Genomic DNA, 18,973 nt, shown 5'->3' with positions numbered 1-18,973 from the left:
ACAGAGAGTCGGGGAGACAGACACAATATAACCTACGGGTATGCACTTAATACTACACGTAGTACACGCTGTGACCGTACGGGCTGCGTCGGACAATGCAGGGCAGCAGGGATTGGAGCGTGTTCCGGAACGCTTCCCGGAAGTCTCGGTTGAAGTAAGCGTAGATGAGCGGATTGAGGGTCGAGTTGAAGTACCCGATCCAGAATAGTACGGTGATGACAACATCCGGACAAGGACAGGCTTCGTCGCCGCAGAGCGATGTGATGACGTACCTAGTGAGAAATGACGAAGAAATGAATGGAGTTAAACTATTTCAAACTATTCAAACTTTATCTATGAATGTACAGTAAACTAAAACAAGAAGGTTGTCGAAAGTAGTGTAAAAATCCTCGAGCATTTGTGCTAATGTCGATCCACTTAAAACTAAGACTGCGACAGGAAATCTGATTGCTTCAGATGCCTTGTCTATTAAAATAAAGACTTTTACAGGAAAGCTGTTGATGCTCCAGGAAATTTTGTCGTTTGTTTAACTAATAACTGTTTGCAGTTTAACGGTTTTTAAAATTTAAAAGTAATTTTAATTTAGCGTTTATATTGACCACGTTCTACCCTGCCGGAATGTTCAACGATCACAGCAGACACAGCGAACCAAAAAGTCTTAAATTCAAGCTAGCCACAGACCTTAGTTCCGGTTGATACTATTAAAAGAATAGAACAAAAGACCAAAAAAAAAAAACTACGGAAACGGAACAGAACATAAGAAAATCAGCTAAAACAAACATAACCAAATTCATTATGAAGCACCGGTCAACCGGCATTACGCTTGCTCAAACTCGTTTTAAGTTGAGCTTGCTTTTTATGTTTCAATTTGTCATTCACTGCCACAGGGACTAACACGGCACACGAATCCCCCGAGCACCGTTCTGCTCTCTCCCTGCAAACCGAATCGAGAAGACTACTTTATATTCCGTTTGTTTTATCTGACTTTTGTGTTGTGTAATCCGAAAAATCGGCTTCCACTTTACTTGGGGAATTCCTTCCCAAGGGACGAGCGAGCGCACGATACATCCCACGATCCCTTTTGCGGAGAAGAGAGAAAAAAAAGGACAAACTCACAACTGAACCGAATCTTTAACAATCTGGTGGCAAGCTTGCGATGGGATAAAATGTGGCTGCAGCTTAAAACTGATGCTCCCGTGCAGAGAAAGCTAACACTCAGCAGTCAGTTCATATTTCACCGCGAGCACAATGATGGGCTGACATGCGTTGACAGCATGCTCAAATCAACGTGTAACGCTCACGCACCACCGTCGGCATGCATGCATGTTTTCCGTCCGCCGGTTCGGTTCGGCTGCTTAGTAATTGTTGCTAGTGTTTGGCCCGGCTTCCACGCCGAATGATAAACAGACGGATAATCCACAGCTCAGAATACCGAAGCGCTGTCAACAGCGGGTAAGCACTCGTGACTCGTCGGGTCGTTGTTCAGCGTACCCGGCGCCCCGGCAGTAGCCAACAGAATGGTATCTAACGAACACACACCAAGCGTACGTACGTACGGCGAAAATGTCCTGCACAGCTCCGATTACAGTCACTTTTCACTTTTGATTCGCAGCAATCATTCTTGCGGATAACGAGCCGTTGAGTGGCTACTCAGCACTGACGCGGTTCTCAGATGGGATGGTTTCCTCCGGTGACGGCAATGGGGAGGCTATTTGAAACGGAAGCGTGGGTTTTCATTTGAAACTTTACGCGGTTTGTTGTGTTTTTTTTTACACACCCAAGTTTTTATATCGTGTTCAAGCGAAAACTTTCACAGTACGTCGCTTAATGGAAGCGATAATCATGGTGTACGGTGTACTTTTGTTGATTTATCAACATTTATTGGACAATATTTTGGTGAGCATTTCGAAGTAGCGGAAGCAACATGGAAGAAATCCTACGCATTAATTGATTGTTTCCGTTTCCATGCATTCTTCTTTTAAATGTTAAATTTCTATTTGAAAGATTGTAGAATAATTTTGTTAATGTTTGTGCCATTTCTATAAGCATTCTTGATATAAATATACATAAAATATTCCTTAGATTGAAATTTCAACGAACTTGAAGTTCTAGATCGGATAGGTTCCCTCGACCCAGTTATACATTTGTTGATTTAATTTGGTGTGAGGACCTGACTTATGAATGGCCTGCTAAAGTTAACCTAGAGCCGATGATAGAGGCCTTCACCATGAATCTGTCTTGACCTAGAGGAACTCAAAGGATAAGGTGCCCTGGAAATCGCTTACGGGATTTACCAGCCCATAAAACAAGCGTAAGAATAGCTTAAACAATGCCGAGTTCAAGATGCACAATCTTTGTTGACTTGAGTACACATTACACCAGTTTAACTACGCTGTTTCGATCGATAAAACAACTTGTAATTGGTTAAAAATGCTATCAGATTCTGTACTTCTTCCATACCTTGATCATCGGTTTGTTGGTTCTGGTGTTTCCTTTAGCATTTACGATCCATTTTTTAAGATGCTTGGATTGTTAATCACTCGGTATAAAAAATCTAGTCCAAAAATTCTCCTTTGTATGATAAATACAGCCATTGTTAATGTAAATATTAGTGCCAAAACAGACGATGTTCTTAAATAATCGGAAATTGTGTTATCGATTTAAACAGCGCAGCTAAACTTATGTGATGTGTTGTCAAGTCAGATGAGGTTTTGCATCTCAAATTCGACATTGTTTCGGCTATTTTATTGCTTGTTGTAATGCAGGCCTAAGGCTGGTAAATACTGTAACAGAATTTTCACAAATGGAAGAGTAAAAACACCAATTTTTCCGTACGAATAACGTCATATATCGAATCGACAAATCTAATATAAAAAATACTATTGCATGGCATCTTACAAACATGATAAAATTCAATCCTCAAACAAAGAATTTGTAGCATCATTTGTAAAACAAATTAGTCCTAAGAAGGTATGAGCGTGTAAAAATCAATAAAGAAAATCTCCTGAAGTTGCTACAAACATGTTCTCTGACCTAATATATCGTATGTGCAAGACCCCAGCTTCACCAAACTGTCAAATTACTGCATTAAGCTCGTTAACTTTGTTAGTTACCTAACGAAACGGACACTTTCTGGGATAATTGAATATATCTGTTACCCATTTATCGTATCCAGAAACTACAATAAACGACAGAAGGATAATAAAAAAATTGTCGAAATTCATTGGAACCGTTGTAACTCGTTTCCAAAATGACACTTTCGGCTACGGAGAAAACTGTGCCATGCAGTGAAATGGTCCTTTTTTTTTGTTACTCCAAAGTCGACTTAATTTAATTGCAGCAATGTGCGCTTATACGCAAACAAAAAATCACTGACGATTTCCTGATTGTAATGAATTTCATTCACGCACGCAGCTGCTCGATACGTTGCGTCACCTGTGCAGGACGGCTCAATCAAACGGAAAATCGGTCAATTAATGTGCACAACCGTACCGTACAGGACGTGTTGCAATTTTGATAAGCATCGATGGTTTTCCCTCTGGGTGATGGGTGCCGTGTTCCATTCTTCCCCGGTGGAGAAAACAAACGATCGTTTTGATTTGATTCATTTATGCTTCTTCATGCGTGCGTGCGTTGCGATGCGACGGTTCCAATTTTCTACGCACTATTTTAATCCAATCGATGTGTGTATGTGTGTCGATGCGTGTGTTAATTATAAAATCGAGTACACCAGAGTAGCTGGTAAAAGATAAATAAAAAAAAACACACACACACCAGCATGGGTAAACATGATTGCTGCTATCGAGTTAATATGCTCAATGTGGTGCTAATTGCTGCTTCAGGTTGCCCGGAAGTTTTAGGTACGCACATTCCAGGGTTATTGTGACAGTTAGCAGCATCGAAGCTCGATTGCGGTGACATCGGTTTAAGTGCTGCATTAATTGCAATCGGTAGAGCGCAAAACGAGTGCGCACCGACCGGGATTAGTGCGAACAAATAGCATTAATTTAGCGAAGCATTTAGCTGCAGTTTTGATGCCACACAGCATTACAATTTTTTGAACTCAAGACCACCAAACGTGGACAGAAAAACAGTTCCAACAAAGTCATCAATAGTCATCACCGGGTAATGGGTGACACATTCTGATTAAATTCGCTGAAAGAATGTATGCGAAAGAATGCATTTACAATTAAAGCTGGATCACTAACTATAATTAACATTCCTAAAACAAACCGTAGGAATTCTATCACTCGATCCAAAAGGTAGAATGACATTTTGAGGGACAGTTTGTTATGATTTGATAGAAAAAAAAGCAATCCTACAAACATCTTTGATCTGTAAATTAAATCAATAAACACATTTCCGGCCCAGAAAACCGCAAGCGATGCAAACCAATTGATTAATCTTATTATACACTAAATGGCATCCGGGTGGCATAACCAAACTTAAAACAGGGAAATATAAAAACGACCTTAACCTTTCCTCCACAGTAAACTGAAATAAATGGACCATGGCACGTGAAAAAGGGGTTTTTCCACTAAAGAAAATTGATTTTAGGTTATCTTCACACACGTGTTTGCTTGTCTGTATATGTACAGATTCTCTTTTTCATCCTTGGTTGTATGCTTGTGTATCCCTGTGCAAGGCCTTTGGCCGGATCCGAAAGCCCTTGTGCTGATACTATCGGAAAGACAAAAGTCGCTACCCCAGTTTTGGAAAAGGAAAACAAAAACCACTTCTGAACGATATACTCACCACAGAAAGAACGGAAGCCAGCAGAGCAGAAACACTCCCATGATGATTCCGAGCGTCCGTGCCGCCTTATGCTCCGCTCGCCAACCCTTCGCAGGACGGGTCGAGGTGCCACCTGCCACGATCGACCAGCCAGTTTAATTAGATTTCCGTCCGATCGGTACGCGATGCGGTCCGGTTCGATCCCAACCAGAGGCCATTTCGTCCGAGAGTGGGGCGCGAGTGTGGTACGTTGTTTGATGTTTAGATGACGGCAGTGAGACCATAGCAGAGAGTCGATCCGATGGGCACGTGCAAGCCCAACGCAAATGCCGATGTGAAGTGTGAAAACAGAGAAGAAAAGAACAGATCGAAAACAGGTAAGTGAGGGCATAATTAAATCACGTATCACGAGCATGCCCGTTACCCAGAGCAACATTTCATCCCTTTGACGCTTGTGCCAGGTCCCGGCACCCAGAGCGATTGCGTGCTGGCGTCCAGTGACACACAAAAAAGGAACCGAAAAAGCGAGGCAATACGGCGAGATGCACCTAACGCCAGACTTGATTGTTCTACCGTGCAATTACTACGGCGTTGATGGATGTGTGTGAACTGGAAAATACCTTTTGGCAAACTCGTACACACACACACAATTACGACGCACAATTGCAACCGGGCCAGGAACGTTTCCATACTATAAAAGTGATATAGTATCACATATTTGAAGCATATGGTATGAATCAAGCTCAAGCGCAACAAACTTACATTACAAACGAAGCTTTTTGTTTTGTTTTACTTTCGTATCCTTCTGAAATATGTTTCATGGTTTTTCCTACACGTTAAGGTATGAGCGTATAATATGCAGAGTTTGACGACTTAGTTTGGAATGGCTGTCCACATTTTTTTACTTGCCGCATTCGGTTTTTGACTGACTGCGTATATTTTTGAATGCAAGCATCAAACTTTTGATTGGGAGCATTGATTTTCATCCACCCGATTTGCGACAGTTTGTAAGGCCGTATGTTTATCCGAATATGAATCCCGTAGAGAAAGGTTTATCTCCATGGATTCACTACTACACACCACAACGAATCTGTTACGCACATTTAATTTACACGATTTCCGCATCGGATTAAACATAAAACACCTAATGGATGTTCCATAAGTTGGCATAGAATTTTAAAAATTTGTTACACAAAAAAAAAACCCTTCTGGTAACTGAAAAACAAACATTTTTGCACATTAACAACCCTCCACAGCAATCATTGACAGGGAGGCTTCAATGCTCCCAATCAAAAATCCGATGCTTGCATGCAAACATATACACGGCCAGTCAAAAACAGAATGCGGCAAGACAAAGAAACGTGGGCAGCCAGTCTAAAGTAAACGGCGGACCCAGTAATTTTAAATCTAAATTAGAAAACAACGTCAAGCTTTCATCCTCAGCGGTTCATCCTTTATAAACTCAGCGGTATGACTGTCTACACATGCATTTAATAAACCAATTTCTTTAGCCGTCTTTTCTTTGCTTCATCTTCCTATTCTTCATATTTTTTTAACTTCTTCTTTTTCCAACAAAAATGACTTACTACACTTTATAAATATAATCTAATTTCACAGTCAGTCTTCAGTAAGCGAGGACGGTACGCTTGGGATTTGAACCACGGTCCTGCGGTGTGAAGACTAGCGCCGCTGTCGCTGTCTACCACCGGACCGCTACAATGCGTCTTCGTGTTTGTAAGCAGGGCTTCTGTATAATTAAATACATTAATAATTATCACCTCTTAGATCACCACTTTTCAATTGGCCAAAAACACATTCGTAAAGCGATTACTTTAACATTTCGTTTGAGTTGTTAAAGTAAATATTGTTTCACTCTGCTTGGTCGCTTGGTTACACTTGTTTGAGTTTTGTGACATTGTCAGTTTCTTATGCTTTTCTCTCTTTGGAGCTGCAACATTAAACATACATCTATGAGAAGTTTTTCCAAGAGCATACAACAAAACCAAGCGAATGATCCGAACAATGCGTTCCAGAAAGATGAAAGAGTGTTCCGAAACTTTTTGTTCGCTTTTGCTTGTCTTTTTGTTCGCTTTCGATAGTTTGTTTTTTTCGTTTTCGATTTTTTCTTTTATCATAAACCAAAAATTTGTGAAAATGTTTAGACATTATGTTTTAGTGTGTAGAAAAAACTGTATCATTTCAGTTTTTGCGTAATTTTCAGTATTTTTCAACACTTTTTCTTTTTTCTTCATAGTGCAGGACAACTTTTCTTGTAACTTGGAATGAGCATTTAGCAATAACTACCTTTTATTTCAGCTCAATATTTAAAAAAGACAACTTAAGGTTTAAAATCTAGTGCCTAGAACAATAAAATAAAATCAAAATCATTCCAGGAACAAAAACAAATTTTACAAATTACATTACAAAAAAAAAAAAAAAACAAGCGAAACAGAAAATAAACCTTAGGATGAAATCAACAATATTTCGGTTCTCGAGTTCAAAAATTTAAGAAAAAGGCCAAAAAAGTTCAGAGTTTCTTTGTGTAGTATACACACCGAATCACATTTTTTAGAAAAACAATCAATTGAACAAATCGAATTTTATTTCAACAACAACAATTTTATTTTTAACGATTATTTAAGCATGTTTGCGTACAAATAACTGCCAAAACTTTGAGAACTTTAAAAACTAGGCAAGCTGAATGTTTGTACTAAATAAATACCGTTCAATCCTAACACTAATCAACAATTAACTAAAGCATGGAATAAGGCTTTATTGTATTGAAAAATGTGTTATTAATTACTGTAAATGATGTCTGTGAACGACCTACCATACGAATTGATTTCTGAGCGTTTCTCATTCAATAACCACATTTGTAATTAAATTAAAATTTCACACTGCTCAAGTAGTGTCATCTTGCAATGTCCACTGCAGAATCAGATACTGATTTACATCAACAAAGGCAATTCAATTTGGCTACCATTGCCATTAAAATAACGAATTAATTTAAGTGCAATGCGTGCACAACCACAGCACAACTATATGATTGCATTTTTCATAGTAAAAAGACCAGAAAACGTTCTGCAAATAAGCGAAATGTATTATTTCCATGAACAAATAGCAACAATAGTATCACATCAGTGGAAAAATGTATACCTTTTGCAACAAGCCACAACATTCTTCTGCAATGAAACCACAGCCCAAATGGGTCGCGGTTTCGGCTGGCTTTAGCGAGCTGACTTTGCAGAAGTAAACATTGGTCCGGTACGGCACGGTGTACGGTAGTATAAAAAAGCTACACACAAAAAAAAAATCCGTCGCCTCATTCCGCACATCGTCGTTTGTGCAGAACGCAGTCGGTCGGTCTGAGCCTGACAGTGTTTTCCGCTGCTGCTTTCATCTTCCAATGGGGACGCAATCTGCGCACCAGAGCGCTTTGATCGAGAACAAATTTGTGTGTGCTTGTTAGAGGTGGAAATGGTGGATAACGAACCTTTGCTCGCTGTAGCGGTAATTGTTGGATTCTCACTTTTTTGTCGGAAGGATGAGCACAGGAAAATGGTCGAAAGTGGCATAACTAGTGTCAGGCGGGTTTCTAGCCGGGCTGATATACGGTCGCTTTTTCGCTAAGCGCTGTTATTTCATTCGTGCTTTTTACGGTAGCAAAAGTTCCCTCTGGCCATGCAAAGGATGATCCGGATCGTTGAAAACAGACGAACGTTCCGGATGTACCAGCCGGAAATAAACTATCGCTATGCTTTAGACGCGAAGCTATCAATTTTTAAGCATCTCGCTAAGGTACAAAGAATCGATTGCTTGTTTTTCTTCTTCCGTTTGATCATAAAAGTGTGAATCCATTTGTTTTACGCTAATTTATGCCAACTTAATAAGTGCTTGAGAATTTACAAACAAATCGTACAAAAGTCTCAACCCTAAACCTTTTGTTAAAACAATTCTTTTGAAAAAGCAACAAGAAAAAACAAATGCTAAAATATTACTAATTTTCCCTGCAAAGCTGAACTAGGAATCAAACATGCACACATATAAATAAAGTTTAAATAATCTTTTTAGGTGCCATTGTTAGAATTCGTCATCATTACTGGACCCTGAGCTGGAATCGCTCCATAACAGACGAATGACGGCTCAGTATGTGTTCTTTTATAAGCTTACAAAATCTACTTTTAAACTCTTACGAAGTACTTAAGGCCCCGACCACTATTTAATTTTTAAATGTAAATCAATATAATTCAGATCAAATGACCCACTTTTGAAGGTGATTACTGCATACAGCTTCTTTAGCAAGTTTTTGGATTCTAGTATTTTTTGAAACAATTCTTTTGCTGGTTTTGTGTGAAACAAAAAGCCATGATGAAAGTGACTTGGTAATGTCTACGCGACGTGCTTAACCCTGAGAAGGCCAATAAGAAGTGGAAGTATGTAACATGGTTAGTGTTTAGTGCACATATTACTTTTAAATATAAATGTAGGTCAGAGAAATCTAGACAACTTGATATCATTATATACAAATCCAAATAAATATATACGAAAATTGTCTTCTATGTCAGCTACGGCTCGTTTTGCTGCAACATTAAAGACTTAAGAGAATACACTCTTTATCTCTCTCACATTTGTTCCTATTTCAGCAAGCAGCAGGATTCTGTTTTGCATAGCAGATAAAACGGCATCCTTCCCGGACGGTGTAAAAGGAACACTTTAGTGTAAATTAAAGCAATACAATCTACATATTCTAAGCAAGCATCTGTTTAAATCCAACAGCATCGAACAGAGTGGCAATAAAATTTAAATATTAATGCCAGTTGTTGTTTTAACCGTTCCAACGTTATATGCAACCGAAGCGACCAAGCAGACTCACGGTATAATTATCCATTCAATGTGTTAAGCAACATTGTCACACATAGTCTTCATCCTTCCAAATGGAAGATGCATTTTATGCTTAAAATATTACATGCCCAATACGCGACACCAGTTTTTCTATAAGTTAATTACGCGCCGTGTTCCGCTTGTTTCATTTTGCCAAGCTGGTTCTCTCAGTACAACAGTACAGAACGAAGCCCTAATGGTGTGTCTGCAGAGTAAGGTGATCCTATAATCGTACGGCTAAGCGCTCTAAGCCTAATGCATTCAATGAACATTTTTAAATAGACTAAGTTGTCTAAACTAATGAACAGTGTGCGAATGGTGGTTAAGCGAGTAATTAGGATTTCATACGTGATATATCAATAAAGCACGGCTAATTTTATGAACATATTTTCATATGAATAGAATCATTGATTCTTAGCAAAACGGCAGTTTCTTGTAGAATATTTCTAAAATATTTCATAATTGGGTACGGAAAAAAATAGCAAAACTGACAACTATATGCTATGAGTGATGCAAGTCAAGCTGCTAGTTAACAAAACCGGATGGGAAGTAAACTCATTTGTCCATGAGTGAGATCATACCAAGATTGGCAAAGCAGAACATGCGTAAAGGAAAACAGAGACAACACAGATGTACGTGCGGGGATAAACAAAAAAACACTACAGGCAGGCAACAAAGCATTCGAAGCAGGCCAGGCAAGCGAGCGAAAGCGCCGGAAAAGTAGACGGAATCGGACTGACCTTCTCCACATCCGACGCTGGAACAGCGGGATTGCCGGCAGCCGGGCGGTACGGGGCTGGGCACGGTCAGCCGATTTCCTGCGCCGGCACTGGTGGAGACGGTGGGAGAGGGCGGAACGAACTCGCACCCTCCGCCGCAGGACACATGCACGGACGGGGCCCGACGCAACCCGTACCGCTTCAGATGGTTCCACAGGCATTTGATCTTGCGGAACTTGTGGTGCCGGCAGGAGGCCGCCCCGGAACCATCGTCCTGGTGACCGGCCGGATAGCAACAGCTTGGCTGGTTCGCGTACCGCTGCTGTTGCTGTTGGTGCTGCTGATGGTGCGGATGCTGGTAGTGTTGGTTGGTATGGCTACGGCTTCCGGTACCGTCACAGTCGGGCCCGCACATACCACCGGCACACCCATCGTCGTCCAGGTCCGTGTCGGTATCGTTCGCGTGCACCACATTGTCGTTGTTGATCACAATGCAAATGGCGCCACGGCGCTGATGTTTTTGACTGGAGTCTACAGGATTTTCGATCGTATGTAAGTGTGTGTGTGCGATGCGATGTTGGGAGCGATTAGATATTGTGTGGACATTGTTTTATGATTGTAAATCGTTAAAATTTCCAATACGAAGTAAAGATGAGAAAATTAGCATCAACCAACGGACACACACACACAAACACACATCATTTTGTCCCCGACAGAGGTTGTTTCGTTAAATTGGTAGATACAAAGAGTATGCGACAGGGCGATAGTGCGATAAGAAGGGTTAAAAGAGAGGAAAAAGAGAGATAGACGCCAGCGAGTGAACAAGAGATGGAGAGATTCAGAGCGATAACGAACAGGGATAACAAGATGGCAAAGGGAAAACTTTGAAGTGCATAAAAACAAAGTAAAAACAGCGTCACGATCCCGCTTTGGTTCAGTGTGTTTCAAATGTGTGTAGACATGTGCAGACGATCAAACGATGTTTCTTAATTTCCGTGGCACTTTTGAATCACAACAGTGCCGGAAGAACGGTTTGTATTGTGCAAAATATAAAAAAAAATCCACCATCATCCCGTACGCTTCCGGATCACGCACTAATGGGCTTCGTCTCGTGAGCAAATCAATCAACAATCGAACCGGGCAAATTTTGGGAGCCTCAATTTTTGTGAAAGGAAAGAAACGAGCACCGAAAGCTCTCGCTCATAGCACTGACTCACACTCAGTTTATCGTTTTTTATTCTTCTGTTGTTGTCTACTTCAGGCTGGTGGCTGGTGAACAACCGAAGTCGATGACGAAAGAAGCAAAAACAGCACTCAGGCGGCATACGGAGTGGCTGCTGTTGGTATTGCTTTACAAAATCCATTGAAAGCATCATCAGCCAACGTGCGATAACAATGAAGCTGGGCTGTACCCGATGCGTGCGCGTTTGATTGACGGGAAGATAAATTACACCTTTTGCGGATACGTGAAAGGTTTTTCCTCGATTATTTTTTTCATAATGGCGAAATACATTGCATAAAATTGTGCTAGCTTGAATTGCATGGCAAGCAAAATGGGCTCTTTCTATCACCAAACAAGTATGTGCGAAACAAAATTTGTTCAGCGAAAATTGTTTCTTATATACCAAATGGTAACCCAATTTATTTTTAGAAATAGTTATTATGCTAGTGCTTGTCCAACTTAATTTTTTTGAGGATACAAACGTTTTTGCTTCCCTTCAACTCCAATTTCATTCCACTCAAACACTCCCTCGAACGTTTGCATTCTGTTTAACAAACACATCATCGCAAAGTAGTATGTATTTAACTTTCCATCCATCGATCCATCCATCCTCCATCCCCCAGACTATCCCGAGGTTTCGTAAAAAAGGTTGACGAAGTTGACGAAGGACCGACAGCACTTAGAAGTATTGAAAAGCAACATCATAAATCCATTTTACTAGCAAAAGGTTTCATGGGTGTGTATGGGCCGTATTGACATTGGGCACTGGTAAGGTTGAGTACTTTATTTACCGCTACAGAGTGCGTTGATCTCTGACGGGGTGGTAGAGCTGTGGGTTTTAACTGAGCAAAAGAACAGGTTCTTGTTGTATTTAATGCTAACTTATACCTGTGCTACTAATCTGTTATAATTGTAAAATCTCATACGATTAAGAGCTCTTCAAAAGCTTTAAGATACTGCTTCATTGAGAGAATGTGTTGAGTAATTTAAAATAAACCCATCATCATGAAATGATGAGCTGTTGAAAATCCTTTTAATCAGCTCGCCTTAATTTTTTTCTAACAGTTGTTTTCCCCTTTTAATCCTTAAGCAACTGGAGTTTGATAATCTATGGTGCATGATTAAACTACAAACACAGGTACATCTTCTTCTCTGCAACGCAAACCAAAATGGGGAAGAAAGCAACCATTGCCGAACATACACCTCCCGACGAATGAACCAGTGAACGAAAGATAAATGCAATGGTTTAAAATGTAGGCCAATAGGCGTTCCGAGAACGCGTTGTCCCTCCGGTACCAAGGTACTGAGGCTTCCTTGCATAACGAACACTCATTAAATCCTGGCGATGATTTAATCCTCCACCATGGAGCAACTTTTTAATCAACTTTCTGCAACTTTTACGGGTGTAGGAAGATCTGCACAGCCATCAGTTGGGGAGAGAGTGAGTAAAAAAAAAACCTTAAACCTGTCGAACAAATATCCACTTCATGTAAACTTCTCCATTCCTCAAAGTGCCCGTGGCAGATGTTGGTCATTTCAACCTACCACATCCAGCTGTCATTTTACCGTTCGACCCGATGAGCGAAAAGCAAAACGATGAAAATGAGTATGGTGCAAAATAAAAACAAGCTTTATTAAACGCAAAATATTTATCCAAATTTGTTTATCCAACACTTCCTACCGGGCGATCGAGTCGCCTAGCCATTGAGACGAACTTCCTAAGCGATGGAGACGCCTGGTGCTTTTTTGCGGGTAGGTATTAAATATGAACACGAGTAAATCGGCTCTTAATCCGACTTACAGTTTACGGCATTTCGTCTGCCAATGAATGTTCGAAAATATGCGAAACAATTTTCAAAGCTTTCGATAAACAGTCCTTAGTAATAATCTTTTGTGGTGCAATAAATTATGACTTCAAACAAATCACTATTCACAAAACAATTAACGTTTTTATGCATTACCTGAAGTCGTTTCATTGCTTTCAGCTTTGTACTGTGTCGTTCCTGCGAGGGAGGTTTTCGGCTTTTCATGACAAGATTCACGTACCACGCATAATGGTATGTAATTAAATTCTCCATGAGAGTTCATTTTTCCTTTGCAAGAAAATTTAATGACTTGAAGCATTCTGACCGTGCTTGATGTTTATAAATTACAAAAATCGTGCGTAGGCTAGCTGCCACAGTTCAACGTTGTTTCATGTATGGTGATTTTGTTTCGAAAAAGAAAAACATTGTTGACTAACGATTAGGCGCTGTTTGTTTTTCGTCTACGTTGTTTTCTTTGCATTTTTTATTAAAAGAAACCATTTTGACCTTGAACGTAAATGCCTTAATACATCTGATATGCTTTCCTTTGGAGAAGCTGCAAAATGACCAACCTCATAATGCTTCTCAGCAATAATTATGTTCCAGACTTCAACGAAGCCTGTTGCTTGTTACGTGGGTGGTGGCGAATTTTGGACTACAGTTTGAAAAAAACAAACACCCGTATTTATCTACACAAACACACCAAGAAATATTTATATAAGCTAACACACATCACACAAAGATGCTCTGGAAAACACGGACTCGGGGAAGAGTAATACTGGTGAGAATCCGGTGCAACGGACTGGAGGGAAAAACAATGCCTAGAAAACACCATATCGTAAGTTTGTAGAGCGGAGAAGGTAAAAAATAACAACATAATGTCACACGGTTTATCAAATCTTTCGGAAAACTATACAAATAGGCAGAGAAAAATGAGAAACATATAAGAAGAGTTCGTACAAGATACATAAAGCAACATAAAAGGGGCTAGATGTAAAGGGGAGAAAACCACACAATATTGTTCACGGATAAAGGTTTGTTGTAAAATGTGTATTTTTAAATTACACTTACTTATTGTGCCATTTCAACGCACCATACTTTTTATCATCTATTTCCATATTCCATCGACTAGCGAATAGATTTGTGCTTCCACGAAAGCACATTGACCGCTGTAAATTCGCTTATTATTGACATTTCTATGTACAAAGAAACAATTTCAATCTCACACATACACACTGAACCAATCGGGACCGGAACACAAACAAGGGATTGTTTACAACACACGCCGAGAAGAGTTAATAACACTAACAATCATGAATGCAGCTAAAACACACAAACACTTCACCAGGTGTATGAATTTAGAATTAATTTGCATTTGCCCCGTTTTCCTTTTATTGTATTTGGCGTCACTTCCAGCTTTTTAACCAATGATATATGTAGAGCAAAAGTTTTCACATTCCAATCATACTAAACTTCAGTTCTACAACAAACGTGCATGAGTGTGTGTTTATACCGCATTGCAACAAACTCAAGATCATAGACCTACGTCGATCGTTAGACGGGGCACCAATACATCGAAAAAGGAAGGAGGATATCTGATTACAGCGACGGGGAAACGGTTTATGCAAGGGTTGGTTTGATGAAATGGGTGCAAATGAGTGCTGCACTCAGTGAGAGTGCGTGAGTAACCGTGAGTTTTTTGGCTTACGGAATGTTCAATTATGAGGTAAATTTAAACATTTTAATAATGGATATGCAACAAAACGTTACTCACTCGTTGAGCTGTTTGATCGTCCACCCACCGTAGCCGCTCCACCTCCACCGTACGCTCCACTACCATTTCGATTATTAAGTTGATAGCTGGAGTCATCGTCAGGATTATCACCCGCCTGGAAGTTGATAACGTTAATGTTGTACGTCACGGTCGATGACTGCCGTTTCCGTCCTAGCCGAGGATGTTGCGGTGAGGGCGTCATGATCGATGGTGCACGCGACGGTGTAACGGTACGTGATGTGGGCGAAACCGTTGCGCCCGTATGGCTGTTGTCGATCACAATGTCCGGATTGTCCGTCAGCATCATCATCTCGCTCGCAATGTCGATCGTGGTGACGGTTGCTGGAGCCGAAGTAGGAACCTTCGGAAGCTTTTCTTTCGGACTCGTTGCAACAAGATCGAGCGAGATGGTGGACGCCTCACTAAGCTGAATGTTAACCGGACTGCAACGCGCATTCAACGACACATTTAGGGTCGCCGATAGTTGATTGTCTACTGCAGATGAGCGGCTTTGTAGCGAAGCTTTCGGTGATCGTAACTCCTCACCTGCTGTGCCGTTGATCGTCGATATGAGATCGATCACTTTTGTGCCTTCCATAGCTTCGGATGAACCGCTTGACGGTACCTGGACCTTCAGGCTGGACGTTTTAATGAGTGCGCTCTCATCTGCGACGAGCTCCTTTACTGTGGGAATATTCAGTGTAGGCCGTGATCCCGTGAAGCCGTGATCGAAACATCCAATCAAAATGTCGGGCGTATCCATCGTTCCTCCGCCATCGCCTCCGCCTGCACCAATCACTGTCGGTGGTGCACCACCTTCACCCGTGCCGTTTCCTTCACTGTTAAGCACAATTTTAAAAATACCTTCCTTGCCAACCTCATTGCTGACCAAATTCTTGAAGCATCGTCTAGCGACACCTTCATCCTGCTTTTGCAACGCGGCACTAAAGTCCGAATCACTCAGTGCGTATATAAGCTCCTTTTCGTCTTTGTTACAGTTTTTCAGGCTGTTGGTGTTCTTGCCCAGTTTCTGCCGCTGCTTTTCGATCATAGTGAGAAAGTCGGACTCGCTGGCGGCTATCTGATGGCGTTTGTGGGTGTTTACCTCTTTCTCTGAGTCCTTGTTGAGGGAGGAGGCCACATTGATCAGATCGAGGATGTTGTTGTTTGAGCGGTTGTCATTGTTTTTGTTATTCCGCTCGGCCGACCGGTTTAGGTTGCTGTTGTTCAGACTATTGGCAGCTATTGCCGTACTACTTCCAGTGCCTGCTCCAGCTGTGGTGGTGGCACCCACACCACCACTGCCAGCTGCACCCTTTATGTAAGTCTTCAGCAGACTGTTGCGCGAGAAGAATGGTTGGAAGAAATTGATCTGGCGAAAACTATCCTTACGTGAAGCACGACGCTGCTGATGATCATTATGCTGTTGCTGCTGCTGCTGTTGTGCGTCTTTTATGTGTATTGGTTCGGAGCCCGAGTAGCGCAGATTGTTTTCATAATGCAGCGGAAAGATGGATGATACACTGTCGGAGCTTTTGATTTTGCTCTCATTCTTGTATTCTAGATCGCGAAGATCGATGCTGCTACGACTCAGGCGGCGCGGTGGCGAGGACGGAACGAGAAAGTCGTCGTCTGTGTTGGTAACGACCGTTGGCACTATTGGCACCTGTAACTATTAATAGAAAATAAAATACAATATTAAAATGATTTTATTACGGTAATTGTATTGTTTGATTTAATAAATTTTGAACATAAATCCTGAAAATTGCAGATAATATCTGAAATTACACCAAGAAACACGAAGATTCTTCGAGCATTGCACGGTTACAGATATGAATTAAGAAATTCAAGTTTCGGTATCACTTTTCCACAAAATCATAACCCTTCTAGAACCACAATTATCCCGATAACGCTTAATTGTGATTAAAATCGCGAGCTGGATTAGGATTATCAATAGCTATTGAAAAGTGAGCGTGAACAGCATCGTTACTAATACACAGCCACACGTCTTTCGCTCCTTATTGCACGAATTGAAAGCTAAGCGAATTCACTAGAAGCCTTGATGAACCTTGCTACACCCGGAAAACGGGTAAATTTTCTCACCAATCAAATCTTAACCAGCATCCAGTATTCGGAAATGAAGATAAGATCAGGAATCGGGGAATCGTGGGTGGTGGGGAACAAACGGTATGCGAACGTTTATTGTCCGTAGCTGCGCTATTACGAAGATTACCGGTTATTGAATGGAAGAAATCTGATCCGCCCGACTACCTCCCACCAACCAACAATGAAGTGCTGGTACTGCTCAGGTTTCACGTTGCAGCAGCGGTGTTCTTGTCTTAAGAGTTGAAGTCACGCCACGATCCAAGCGAACCGTAGCAGACGGAACTTCGAAAGAGCAGATTGTTAATCTTTAATAACGATTATTATCCACAGCGGGAATAATCGTTTCCCCAGATGCTGTCATTATCCGAGACCCTTGCCAGTCGATGAACAGAACCATTTACTGGAAAGGGCTCGGATGGGAAAATCTTATCACCAGCACCGCAGTGCTTGATACTACACACGTGTCTATCAGTTTATGGGATCGTCTTGAGTTATTCTGATAGTATTTGCACCCAATATCAACTAGTCGGAAAATGAAATTAGCCGTGGATGAACGCAAGGGCGTATTTTTTATAAAAATATTAATGATAACATGATGAAAATTCTCGTGCATGGATTAGTCGACGAAGAAGTTACCTTCATGAACTTTCAAATACCATAATGCTATAAATATTTATGCGATAATTTTAGCGGCATTATTTCATTATTTCAAATAAACTGCTCTGAGCTACGAATGGTCAACATTATCGTTTCTGCTCAATCGTCTTTCCACGCGTAATCGATTTTTTTTTTCATTTTTATCGTGTCCCGCTTATCTAACCTCGCTCGCTGCAAGCAGTGATTTATCTTTTCTTCTTGAACGGCTATAACTGTCATTGTCATGGCATCTCCTTCCGTCCTATCCTTTATCTTTCTCGCACCCTCTGTTTCCTCTATCGGAACACTTAAACAAAAGCCGTTCGTATATGGCAGGTTGCAAGGAACGTAGCAGAGTAATTTAAATTTTAACAGCTTCACAATGATCATGGAGTCCGGTGGAGGCTGGATCCAACAATGACATTCAGGGCAATGCCAGCAATCGTACGTGATTCTTGTTTATGGCTTCTCATTTATTTCGCTTCTGGGTTTTCCGCCCTTTTCGCTTTCTACATCCGAGCATCCTTTCCACATTATTCGAACGAGACGGAAGCATAACTTTTGCTGCATCAGTACCTTACATTTGCGATCTACTGGAATCTATTGTCTGTTAGTTCGACATATCATCGGCACACAGCACCGGAGGAAAAGGAGAGAAAGATGCTGTTGGTGAGCTATTATCTTTATGAAAATAATTGTAATTTTATACTTATTTTGTTCTTTTTCAACCTTTCACCATCCATTTATTGCTTAAAATGCCCATCTTGGCATTAATTACATCAATCATTTGCTTCGCACCAACTTCTTTTTTTAAACCGTATTGAAGATTATACTCACAAAGGATAAAGTTTATGTAGCTTATTAATCGTTATTTGTTGGTATTGTTATCATTAGTAAATTAAGGACAGCAACATATTCCGAAAGTTTTTATCACACAAGAATAATAATAAAAACATGTTTAAGAATTATTATTTCCGAACTTAAGAACTTTCTCCTCCTTCTCCTCCTCCTTCTTCTTCTTCTTCTTCTTCTTCTTCTTCTTCTTGATTTTACGACCGTAAGGTCACACCGATAATCGAATGGCTTACTAGTCTTG

The 18,973-nt window shown here is 40.7% G+C and overlaps 1 protein-coding gene across 1 annotated transcript in view; it reads right to left on the bottom strand.

Moving 5' to 3' along the window:
• LOC126556791 (uncharacterized) overlaps positions 1–18,973 on the bottom strand; it is a 40,880-nt gene continuing 21,907 nt past the window's right edge. Inside the window, exons 6-9 of the mRNA XM_050212277.1 lie at positions 15,136–16,807; positions 10,356–10,865; positions 4,756–4,867; positions 1–272 (exon numbers count right to left, since the gene is read on the bottom strand). Of these exons, the coding sequence (XP_050068234.1) occupies positions 53–272; positions 4,756–4,867; positions 10,356–10,865; positions 15,136–16,807 (2,514 nt within the window). The 3' untranslated portion in view covers positions 1–52. The remainder of the gene's footprint in view (positions 273–4,755; positions 4,868–10,355; positions 10,866–15,135; positions 16,808–18,973) is intronic.

Source organism: Anopheles maculipalpis, chromosome 2RL, assembly GCF_943734695.1.
Source record: "Anopheles maculipalpis chromosome 2RL, idAnoMacuDA_375_x, whole genome shotgun sequence".
Taxonomy (NCBI): Eukaryota; Metazoa; Arthropoda; class Insecta; order Diptera; family Culicidae; genus Anopheles; species Anopheles maculipalpis.
Note: the sequence above shows the minus strand (reverse complement) of the source record. Positions and strands in the feature narration are given on the sequence as shown.